Source organism: Rhinatrema bivittatum, chromosome 3 (genome assembly GCF_901001135.1).
Source record: "Rhinatrema bivittatum chromosome 3, aRhiBiv1.1, whole genome shotgun sequence".
NCBI classification, from domain to species: domain Eukaryota; kingdom Metazoa; phylum Chordata; class Amphibia; order Gymnophiona; family Rhinatrematidae; genus Rhinatrema; species Rhinatrema bivittatum.
The window spans coordinates 518169496-518182157 of NC_042617.1; the positions used below are offsets into that span (position 1 = coordinate 518169496).

At 44.0% G+C, this 12662-nt stretch overlaps 1 protein-coding gene across 1 annotated transcript in view; it reads left to right on the forward strand.

Annotated features, from left to right (window-relative positions):
- Positions 1 to 12662, forward strand: part of NUGGC (nuclear GTPase, germinal center associated) — an 864070-nt gene that overhangs the window by 793796 nt on the left and 57612 nt on the right. The window contains exon 18 of the mRNA XM_029596224.1: positions 7274 to 7364. Within this exon, the coding sequence (XP_029452084.1) occupies positions 7274 to 7364 (91 nt within the window). The remainder of the gene's footprint in view (positions 1 to 7273; positions 7365 to 12662) is intronic.

Sequence of the window (12662 nt, forward strand, 5' to 3'; positions counted from 1 at the left end):
GAAAAAGAAAACAAAAACACAAAAGCAAAAATCCTCAATGAGTGGCTGAAGAGAGACATCAAAAAAACTTCCTTTCATGCTAGTAGAATTAATGATTGAAAGTCTTATGCAGCAGTGGCTGCTGTGTCGGAAGGTCTGCACATACACAGAAAAACCTTCTAGGTTTCTGAGTTCTGAGAGAGTTTTTCTCTTGGCATCATCAAATGACATCCCCACTTGTGTGGCTGATCCCTGTCCTGCTTGTCCACAGAGGAAAAATATCATCATCCTATGTTCAAAATAACACATGTATCTTCCTTTTAGTTTTAGAGTTTCTAATACAGAGGTTACAGAAATGCCCAGGGCCTTTCTCACCATCCTGGGCCTCTAATCTTTCGCTCTTGCATCAGCCTTCTGACCCTGTGTGCTGGGGTTCCACCGGTGGGGAGAAGGATCTAAGCCTCCAGGGCCCATGGTGTGGTGACTGGGTGTCTCAGATAGTCATGCTTCCAACTTCTTTTCCTAATGTTGAAAAAGGGAAATAATGCTTTAAAGATGGGTCAGACAATGAAGGCTGAAACAATTCCTCCCCTCAAAATAGAAAAACTAAGTTCTCTTCTAATAACAACTCTCTTCTCTCAGAGCACTGCTAGCCCACTTGACTGGTAAAAGACAGGCAGACTCAATCCTACTTCTTCCAAGAAAGGGGGTTTCCTTCTAGGTTGGGCAGATCAAGGAAAAGAAATCTCCTCTCTGAAAGTAAAAAAATCTTTCTTCTCAGCTTCTCCTCATGCAGGCAAAACCCTTCTTGGTCCATGTGAACACAAATATAGTATTTTTTCCACATTATCCCTTTTTGCAGGTGGCAGAGCCTCCTGGGATCACCAGCACCAAATATTCCAGTGCTTTCCAAGCCAAACTTACAGCCAAACACAATTTGAGCATGCTCAGCCCAGTTTATAAAGGGGAGAACTGACCAGTCCCAAAACAGGGAAATGGCCAACACCTGGGGAGGATCTAAAAATGAAAATATCTCCTTGCAAATGCAAACAGGAAAAATATTTGGTAAGAGTGTGAACATCTTAGAGGTCCTATATATCTTGGGAAAACAGAACAAACCCTCTTTAAGTGGACTTTTAGACTGATCGTTGCACACGCATATTGTAAAATCCGATGTCCGCACGTAGATGTGCACTGGATTGTGTGGACAGCCCGCAACTCATGCACGAGGGGGGGGGGAGATTTATAACCTATTCACGGCAACGTAGTTGGGCCTCCCTAACCCTACCCTTTCTACCTCTTCCCCTTTCCTCCCTAACTAAATCCTACCTATCCCTAACTTTTTTATTTTGTTACTTTCTGCTCCTCCGGTGCAGAAGTAATCTGCGCGTGCCGGCAGGCTGCTGGTGCGCACTTCCCTGGGACAGCAGCTAAAGGCTGTTACGAGCATGGGCCGGGTTCATTCTAAAATGTGAGCAGTGCACGCAAGGCCCAAACTCACGCATAACCCCTGTTTTTTATGTGCGCAGCCCTTTGAAAATTTACTTGAATGTGCGCAGATTATTTTTTTTTTCATTCTTTACTTAATAACTTGTTTTAGGAAATCAAAATACATGCAGCACATGGCAAACCAGCAGGTAAATCAATCAAAAGATAATAATAAGAATATGAAGAAGAAAAAGAAGAAAGATAAAAGAGGAGTAATAAGGAAGCAGTGAAATAATAATGACTAAACATGAGGAATTAGGATCATTCAAAAAGTCCTCCATTCTGGACATTGGCCTCATAGGTCCTGATATTTTACCAGACTAGCCAATGCCTCCATCAAATGAAGATAATTAACATATGTATGATCCAGTAACTCAAAAGTCCTGATTAAACTTAGCAAATGATTGGAGGCCAGTGTCTTGCCAAAGCTGGGCCACAAAAATTTGGTCCTTATCTATCCAGTCCTTAAATGCAGTGGAATAGGTACACTCGGATATATTAAAATTCTTATATATAAGAACCATAGGCAACAGAGGCTCAAATTCCTTACCTAATATATACGTGACCTGTTTCCAGATCTGTAGGGTGTGTTTGAGAATGAGGCTCTCTCTACTTATCCTCCGTCTAACAGGAGATATCAGTGATAGAAAAAGTAATGTGACAAGATTAATTTCCTGCACCTGTTCTTTCTCCATTGTTAACCAATTATCTTCTCCATCCCATAAACAAGACCTCAGGCAAACCAGTCTGGTCACCTAGTAATATATCCTAAGACTGAGTAGAGCCATACCATCTTGTTGCTTTGTAAACCAAAGCCAGTTTAATTTAATTCTGACCCACTTGTTTTGCCAGATAAATTTGGTCATAAGGCTATGCAGGTCCACAAATACATTGGAAGGGATACTATATGGAATGTGTTTAAACAGATACAAAAGATTCAATTTTAATGTACTAGTTCTACCTGCCTAAGATATGGGCAGGACCCCCCAATTTAATAAGTCTTGTTTAACCTTACTAATTCTAAACCCTTACGGGCAGATTTTAAAAGCCCTGCTCGCGTAAATCCGCCTGGATTTACGCGAGCAGGGCCTTGCGCGCTGGCGCGCCTATTTTCCATAGGCCGCCGGCACGCACAGAGCCACGGGACGCGCATAGGTCCCGGGGTTTTTGGAAGGGGGTGTGTCGGGGGCGTTTCGGGGGGCGGGACCCGATGACGCAGCGTTTCGGGGCGGGGCGCGGCGTTTCGGGGGCGGGACCGGGGCGTGGCGCCGGCCCGGGGGCGTGGTCCAGGCCTTCTGACCACGCCCCCGGGTCGGAGCACGGCGCGCCAGCAGCCCGCTGGCGCGCGTAGATTTACGTCTGCTTCTCGCAGGCGTAAATCTACGGACAAAGGTAAGGGGGAGGTTTAGATATGGCCGGGAGGGTGGGTTAGGTAGAGGAAGGGAGGGGAAGGTGAGGGGAGGGCGAAAGAGAGTTCCCTCCGAGGCCGCTCCGATTTCGGAGCGGCCTCGGAGGGAACGGTGACAGGCTGCGCGGCTCAGCGCGCACCGGCTGCCCAAAATCGGCAGCCTTGCGCGCGCCGATCCAGGATTTTAGAAGATACGCGCGGCTACGCGCGTATCTTATAAAATCCAGCGTACTTTTGTTTGCGCCTGGTGCGCAAACAAAAGTACGCGAACGCGCTTTTTTTAAAAATCTACCCCTTAGTTTTTAGAAAAAGATCTTTAAGGTCCCTTACGATAAGAATTCTTAAATACCGAAACCATTTTTAACTATCCTAAAAGAGGATAGACAGTCAGGGATTGACATTTTGAGGCACAAGGGGAATATTTCCAATTTGTCAAGGTTAATTTTGTAACCCGCTACAGATCCGTATACCTCTAAGAGGCCCAAAAAAACTGAACGAGAGCCCCTAGGTTTGGTCATATACAGCAAAACATCATCAGCATATAGAGAAATGTTATGTTTTCTCCCCCCCCCCCCCAAACTACATTTAAAATCAGAGTATGATCTCTGCTCTTGCCATTGACCTCTTGGTAATAACTAAGATCAGCAGAGATAAGGGGCACCCCAGTCTGGTACCATTACCGATCTTTATATAAGAGGAAAGAGAACCATTTATGATAAGACATGCCCTAGGTTTCGCATGCATGGACATAATCCAGGCTATAAAAAGGTCAGAAAGATCAACCTATTCTAGTACCTCGAAAAGAAAAGACCATGTAAGGCAACTGAAGGCCTTGTCAGCATCCAAAAGTAGTATCAACCCAGAGCTGCCTCTCCTCTTTGTAAGCTGCAGAATATTAAACAATCTTGTAGGGTTAAACATAGAAAACCTGCCCTTCATTAAACCTGTCTGGTCCACATGAACCAGACCATGTTAAACTTTCTCCAACTGCAGTTGCAAGAACTTAATATTTTAATATCAGAATTAAGGAGAGAGCTAGGATGGTAAGAACCACATTCCATTGCATCTCTCCCCTTTTTATAGATACAAGATAAATTATCATCCATATCCCCTAGTATAACTCCGCTTATCCCTGCAGCATTAAAAGTCTAAAACAGGAAAGGCACAATTGTTAGTAGAAATTTCTTATTAAAGTCAATATGGTACCTATGCAGGGCTGGACATTTTCCATCAAATAATGCCATGTCCGCCTCTTGAACTTCTAAGAACATGATAGGAGTTGACAGCAGTGCCTTCTGTCTTGTAAACTAGGCAAGTTAAGCCACACAAAATATTGCCCGATTTCAGGTTTACTAATCTCATCTGAGTCAATGTAAAGAGCGGAAAAATACTGAACAAATAATTTATAAATTTCTGCTGGATCAGAAATATCAACTCCGTGGCTTTTCTGAAGCTTCTCACTCTCTCTCTAAAAATGAAAAACTCCACCCCAAAAAAGTTGCGTTTGCTCACGAGATGAATGATTGAGTTGACCGGGTGGCCCAATCACTGAAAGGCACACTGACAGGCTTGCTGACACCTTGTTATGTCTTATTTTTTGAATTGTTTTTGTTTCCCTCCTTTTGAAATTGATTTTTTGGGAATCAACAGCTCTTTGTTGCTCTTGATTCTTTCTGAAGTTTGACCACATTGGACCGACTAGCTTTCTTCTTGACTCCTCTAGCTAAAAAAGCCCCTGGTTTATTATTGTACTTATGAAACTTAAGCTTATGAATTTCAACACTTTTGAATTTTTCCAATTTCTGGTGACTTCAACTCACTCATTTCTGTTCAAGTAATTTCAAAGTACAATTGGAAAAATCCATTTTGTTTTGGAGCTCTAGCTCCTTAATGTCAGCTCAAATATAAGCCTTTTTTCTACTATCCTTGTGAAGAAAATTTACATAAGGTATCAGTTTCCCCCTGAAAAGGGCCTTAAAGGTTTCCTTCAGGACAGGTGTATAATCTGACACAGGGTTTTGTGTACTGAAGTCAGAAACAGCTGCTTGAATCAGTGATGGAAATTGTTTGTCCTCTAATAGTGAAGTGTTCCGCTCCAGGTAAACATTTTGGGGCTTATAGTCACCAAAGTCCAGCTGAATTTCAACAAGGTGTTAGTTTGATAGAGAGCTTGACAATATATCATTAGGGTGATGGTTGTTGTGGAGGTAGACTCTTGGCCCGAGGTGGTGTTGGTGCCACCCATGGGGGAAGCCCCCATAGGTCCCCACCGTCGGGAAACGGAGGCCAACAGGAGCTTTGCCAATACCAGACCTCGTTCCCCGGGGCCAGCTGGACTTAGGCAGGCCTCCACGTGGTTGATCCCGGAGAACATGTCCAGAGGCAGAGTGCCATGTGGCAGGGGAGATGAAAGGTCCCAGAAGGAAGAGACGAGATCTGAGGTTGGGTCCAGATGAGGGGCGAGGCAAGCGGCTAGTGACGAGGTCAGGTCCAGGTAGAGAGTCGAGGCAGGCGGCTAGTGACGAGGTCAGGTCCAGGCAGAGAGTCGAGGTAGGTGGCTAGAGGCAAGGTCAGGTCCAAGCAGAGGGTCAAAGCCAAGGAGGTCCATCAGAAGGTAAGCAGGAGCAGGTAGTGGAACAGGAACTGGAACTGGAGCAGGTACTGGAACAGGAGTAGCAATGAAGTGCATGACTGGAAAGCATGGAAACCTGTTGCCAAGGCAAGCTCTGAACATCTGAACCTGCCTTATATAGGGAAGCTGGTTGAGGTCCTCATCTGGGGTCACGGGAGGCTTTCCCACTGCGGCCCCTTTAAAGTCCAGAGAGGTGCGTACACACGCCTAAGGTTAACAGGCTGGAGAAGAGGGAGTGGTGGCCGCCGGGCTGCTTTGAAAATGTGCTCAGCAAGCACAGCCCAGCCACATGCATATCTCCCAGTATTTGCGCACACCGGGGTTTGAAAATTGACCCATAACTGAATTGCAAGCTTTAGTCTCTCACTCTCCCTATACTCAAATTTTCCACGACAGAGTAGTTTTGAAAACTCATCCAAAATGTCTACCAAAAGTTGTCTCAATTTCATTTAAATCAATCCATTTATTACCAACATTTTTTCCAAGACCACATTCCAATAAGGACAAGCAGAAACGTCATACATTAGACTGCAGAAGACCTTTTCTAACAACAAAGTCTTACAAACTGTTCACCACATTCAACCCAGCCAAACAAGGTTCTTTAGTTACTAAAATAACTCTTTGACATGGATATCTGATTGCATCTCTTACCATTATAATCAATCAGGAAAGCATCTTCAAATTAAAGTGAAAGACCATCAGGTCAGGGCTACAGCATTTTCTTTAGCACATCTTTGCTCTGCCTCTATAAAAGATATATGCAAGGCTGCTACCTGGTCTTCCATTCACACTAAAGTTGATATTCAAAAGCCATTTAGACTTTTAACTGAAAAGTTATCTGTCTAAATGGCTACCAAGATATATTGAGAGCCATATGCAGCTAAATTCTAGAATTTAGGCACATAAGTTGAGGGCATTTTGGGGGTAGGCAGAAGGCGTTTCTGGGCAGAGCAGAGTTAGCTGCATAAGTTATGCAGCTAACTCCGATATTCAGAGTTAGCTGCTTAACCTATGAGCCTAACTCTGGTCGGGCTGCTGAATATACCCTGCTAGTTAACCGGATAATTAATTAATTAATTATTTATTTATTTATTTATTTGTTTGTTTGTTTGTAAATAACTTTTTTATACCGAGGTTCAGGTAACAGCATTATCTATATATGACTAACTAGCTGAGCCTCACTGTGGGTGAAAATGCACCTCACCATTACTACTCATTACTGCCTTCATGTCAATTTAGCAGTTTTGGACAGGGAGTTCTAAAGAGCTTATTTAATTTATCCCTTCAACTCTTCCCTCCATCATGTGGCATAAATCAAGTTGCATGTTCCACTAACAACATAATAGCATAATAAACATTTTCATGATACCCTCATCTTGGAAATCCCCACATGTGTGACTGATCTTTGTCCTGCTTGTCCATGGAAAAAGCTAAGTTACTCATCTATAACAGGTATTCTCCATAGACAGGAGGACATATCAGCCTTACAATTCCACCCTCTTCCCCTTTGGAGTTTAAGATTTGCTTACTATAAAGATTGAGGAGACAAGTACAGTGGCAGCGGGTGTTTGTGGAGAACACCTGTACAGTTGAGAAATTTAGCTTTATGCAGCAAAATCAATAACTTTCTGCTGAAAAATGTTCAAAGTCCAAAATTGTGATCATTTGAGCTCAAAGTTAAAGATGCTACATCTAAACAGATTTTTGTGAGATGAATATATAGATCTGATTTTATCCATTAACTATGAATTTTTAATTTAATTTAGGGTAAAATTATACAGTTGCTGAAAACAGACATTTCAACGACACTAGAGCTCGCCTTATGTCTTCATGAACTAGACACTTTTCAACTACCAGGTAAGTACAGCATGAGCAATCCATGTATAAAGAATGTACTTTTTGAAGCTAAAGTTTAACAAAGTTGTTTTAAACAGTGACTATGGTCTTCTTTCTTAGGCTATAACATAGTGAATAGCGAGGGTTCCGGCGCCTCGCTGAACGACCTCCTGCAGTCGATCTCCTGCCGGCGCCATTTTCCGTACGGAAAACGATTCGCGGCGGGAAATCGCTCCCTGACCCCCGCTGGACCTCCAGGAACTTTTGGCCAGCTTGGGGGGGCCTCCTGACCCCCACAAGACTTGCCAAAAGTCCAGCGGGGGTCCGGAAGGACCTCCTGCCGTGGAATTGTGTTGGTCTATGGCCGCCGCCATTTTTCGGCGCCATTTTGGAAAATGGCGCCGGCTGAAGACAACAAGATTCAATAGCAGGAGCCCGTTCCGGACCGCTGCTGTTCCGGACCGCCGCTGGACCCCCAGGTTATTTAAATCATTGGGGGGGGGGTTCGGGGGGGTGGGGGATTTAATTTAAAGGGTCGGGGGTGGGTTTTAGGGGGTTTTAGTGTGCCGGCTCACGATTCTAACGATTTATAACGATAAATCGTTAGAATCTCTATTGTATTGTGTTCCATAACGGTTTAAGACGATATTAAAATTATCGGACGATAATTTTAATCGTCGAAAAACGATTCACATCCCTAGAGAACATCTCCCAGAACTTTGTAGGAAAACGTTTGAATAAAGATGAGCTTTCCCTATGCTCCACTGGACGAACTATTCCTTGGTATTCCATCAGACCTCTGCCACTGCCAGTTTTGACAATCAAAGTTTGATTGTTGTTCTAATCATCAATAAGCATATTTTGTCAGGTTTTATTGTTTCTTCTCATTTTTATCTTTTTAGATATGAATTTTTCTAAGTTTATTCATTTTTTGTTGCTGTCTTGTGAGTCATACTCTTAGCTTTGGTGCTAGTGTCTTGCCCAAAGTTGTCTTTTTCGTTATGTGTCTCTCATTGGGAAAATGTCTTCCCCTTTTTATTTTGTATTCATTATTTATTGAACTATAGCTAAGAAAAGAGCCAGCAACTTCTAAAGGTGCTCAAAGTGCATATATAAATTATACCTGGCAGATTATCATGTCAAAAGCTTCAAGTGCTTGGAGAAAGGCCACAATATCTCTTCATATTGTTTCTACTGTCATCAAGAGTGTTTTGGGCTTGGTAAGAAAAACAATGTCCAAGACAAGTTAAGTCCAGTTCAAAGCTAGTCTCAAACTGAAAGTGGTTCTAAGTTGTTGACTTCAGCTACACTAGTACCTAAGCATCAAAGCAGTGCTTAGCTGCTTAAACACCACTGAGAATAGGCCAAGGAGCAATGAGAATGCCAACTCCTTCACACAAGTCATCCCTTGTCATTGAAATATATGACTTGTGAATTGAAATGTATGAGTCTTGAACTGAGGATTCAGCATGTTAACACTTTGAGGATTTAGACATGAAAGTGCCATTTCTGGAGGATCACCTGGTTCTTACACAAAGGATAAGCTACACTGGCCTCCAAAAAGTCATCCACTAAGCTTTAAGCAGCACTCTTGCTTGACCTTTCAGATGTTCAGTCCACTATGAGGTCTATCACTTGCAATCTTCAGATTAGAGTTAGACAAGATAATCATGGAGGCATTTAATCAACTTCTAGGAGCATGTCAAGTAACCCACTTTTGGTGACATCACTATGGAAATCCAGTATATTGACATCAATGTCCTGCTAGTTGTATTAAAGGGTTTAATTCAGTTATTACTTCAGGATACCAAGGATCCCTTGCAGGTTTTGGAAGTGAGGGGTGTTACTTAAGAGGACAGAGGCCCCTTGCAGATTGTGTTGAGGAGGGATGTGGACTGGGGTGTTTATGTTGGGGCATGGTGGTATCCTACTGGTTGTGTCATGGGGTAGGGAGTGGGGGAAGTTATTTGTTGAGAGGAGACCCATCAATGGTTGTGCTGGGGGAAAGAGAGGGCCAGGGATTACTACAGGACATGAAGACCATTTGATCATGGTGGGCATGCTAACATTTAATCTCAATTAAAAAATGGATGTTAAATTTCAGATCTTGCAGATTCATGCTAAATTGCACATATAGAAAACCATACCATACTATTCAGTGTGTGCCAGCTAAAACCTAATTTTCATCTAATATTCTTTCCTTTATATTTGAAAATATGCTAATTTTAACACATATGTGCTAATGTCTTCTGAGACTGTACATTACAGTCCGAGCTGCTCTGGTTCCCTGTCAGTCCCGCACTGCTTGGTCCCGCTCTTCGGCATGTGCCCCCTCACATGCCACCGCCTGTAGGTGGCGCCAACCTCATCTTGGCCAGGGGTCCACCGCGCAGCAGTTTGCTGAGGCCATGGACCTGGAAGATCTTCCCAGTCTGCTGGCCATTTTTGGCCTCGCTCAAAAGATACAGCAGCAGCATCAGTGCCTCGAGATGCTAGCCAGCACTGTGGAGCGCCTTGCAGCCACTTGGATGCTATCATCTCTGCTGGCCCCAATGGTTCCTCGTCCCTGGCACCAATTCCACCAGCAGCAGCAGCCCTGACCATCAGTCTCCCGAGCCCTCCTCGGTATGCTGGAGATCCTAGGCATTGTTGGGGTTTCCTCAACCAATGCTTCATGCATTTCTCCCTTCAACTGGCTCAGTTCCCCATTGACAGTGTCAAGACTACCTTCATTCTTTCCTTGCTTGATGGGAAGGCCTTGGCTTGGGCCTCCCCTTTGTGGGAGCGAGGTGACCTACTTCTACAGGACCTGCAATGCTTTGTACCGACCTTCAAGCAGTTCTTCGATGAGCTGGAATGCATCACCACAGCTGGTTTCAACATTCTCCATCTCCAGCAGGGTTCCAAACCACAGGCAGAATATGCTATTGAGTTCCGTACTCTGACTACAGAGCTGGGCTGGTGGGAGGACAGCCTCCAAAGTATCTTTTTGGAAGGCCTATCACCTAGAATTAAAGATTAGCTCGCCACCCAGGACCTCTCTGATGGTTTGGATATCCTGATAGTCCTGGCAGGGAGGATCGACCGCCACCTCCAACAAAAGCTTCAAGAATCCCGACCACCCCACCAACGAGTACTGCTGGCTCCTTCCTTCTCGTGCTCCCTGACGCCGAATTCCACACCTGAAGTCAGTTCTCCATGCTCCGAAGAGCCTATGCAATTGGGTCAGACCCACCTCTCACCAGAAGAAAGGCAGCAGAGGCGTTCCTTGGGCATCTGCTTCTGTTGCGCCAGGAAGGGTCATCTTCTGGCTCAGTGCCAGTGCAGCAGGGAAACTACCCAACCTAGGGAGCAGAAACGGCTGTGCCATTTCTGCTCCCCAATGTACACCTCCAGTCTCCATCATCCTCCCACAGCGCACCTATCCTACCCTGGTGTTGGTGGACTCTGGCGCTGGAGGGAATTTCATCTCCACTGAACTGGTGTCTTGGCTAAGCTTGTCTACTCTACCCAGAGTTCTACCCATTATGATTTCCTCGATCCACGGATGTTATGCAGCCTGTTAGTGAATCCCTTAGTAGAAGGCAGTCTTACCTTAACTCAGTATATCAGCTGATAACCTGCCAAGAACACCCAAAACCACTCCACGATTGTGACAGGCAGCAGTTTAAACAGAGTCCAATATCCAGTCTGGGGTCGTGACAGGTAAAAGGCAAACAAAGTCCAATATCCAATCCGGGGTCAGGGCGGGCAGCAGGCCAACAGCAAGTAATCCAAACTGTGCAGGAAGCAGGTAGCAAGGTCAGAATCCAGTCCGGGGTCGAGGCAGGCACCACAGCAGTCCAAGGTCAGCAACAGCACAGAAAACAAGGAAACGCAGGGGGAACACCATCATAAGCAAGCCTGTAGCTTGTTATAATTTGTGAGGTTTGGGTGGACCCTTGGACACTGTGGCAGCTGACCACGCCCACAAGGGGAAGTCCTGCGAGGGGCCACAGGTCAGGCTTACCTCAGGTATACTACCATCCACCTGGTCAAGATGGTGAGACGGACAGTGAAATGCTAAGAGAAATTAGGGAAGCTAACCAAATTGGTAGTGCAGTAATAATGGGAGACTTCAATTACCCCAATATTGACTGGGTAAATGTATCATCGGGTCACGCTAGAGAGATAACGTTCCTGGATGGAATAAATGAAAGCTTTATGGAGCAATTGGTTCAGGAACCGACGAGAGAGGGAGCAATTTTAGATCTAATTCTTAGTGGAGCACAGGACTTGGTGAGAGAGGTAACGGTGGTGGGGCCGCTTGGCAATAGTGATCTTAATATGATCAAATTTGATTTAATGACTGGAAGAGGAACAGTGTGCAAATCCAAGGCTTTCATGCTAATCTTTCAAAAGGGAAACTGATAAAATGAGAAAAATTGTTAGAAAAAAACTGAAAGGAGCAGTTACAAAAGTAAAAAATGTCCAAGAGGCGTGGTCATTGTTAAAAAAAATACCATTCTAGAAGCACAGTCCAGATGTATTCCAAACATTAAGAAAGGTGGAAAGAAGGCAAAACGATTACCGGCATGGTTAAAAGGGGAGGTGAAAGAAGCTATTTTAGCCAAAAGATCTTCATTCAAAAATTGGAAGAAGGATCCAACAGAAGAAAATAGGATAAAGCATAAACGTTGGCAAGTTAAATGTAAGAGATTGATAAGACAGGCTAAGAGAGAATTTGAAAAGAAGTTGGCTGTAGAGGCAAAAACTCACACTAAAAACATTTTAAAATATATCTGAAGCAGAAAGCCTGTGAGGGAGTCAGTTGGACCGTTAGATGATCGGTGGGTTAAAGGGGCACTTAGAGAAGATAAGGCTATTGCGGAAAGATTAAATGATTTCTTTGCTTCAGTGTTTACTGAAGAGGATGTTGAGGAGGTACCCGTAATGGAGAAGGTTTTCATAGGTAATGATTCAGATGGACTGAATCAAATCACGGTGAACCTAGAAGATGTGGTAGGCCTGATTGACAAACTGAAGAGTAGTAAATCACCTGGACCGAATGGTTAACACCCCAGAGTTCTGAAGGAACTAAAAAATGAAATTTCAGACCTATTAGTACAAATTTGTAACTTATCATTAAAATCATCCATTCTACCTGAAGACTGGAGGATAGCAAATGTAACCCCAATATTTAAAAAAGCCTCCAGGGGCGATCCGGGAAACTACAGACCGGTTAGCCTGACTTCAGTGCCAGGAAAAATAGTGGAAAGTGTTCTAAACATCAAAATCATAGAACATATAGAAAGACATGGTTTAATGGAACAAAGTCAG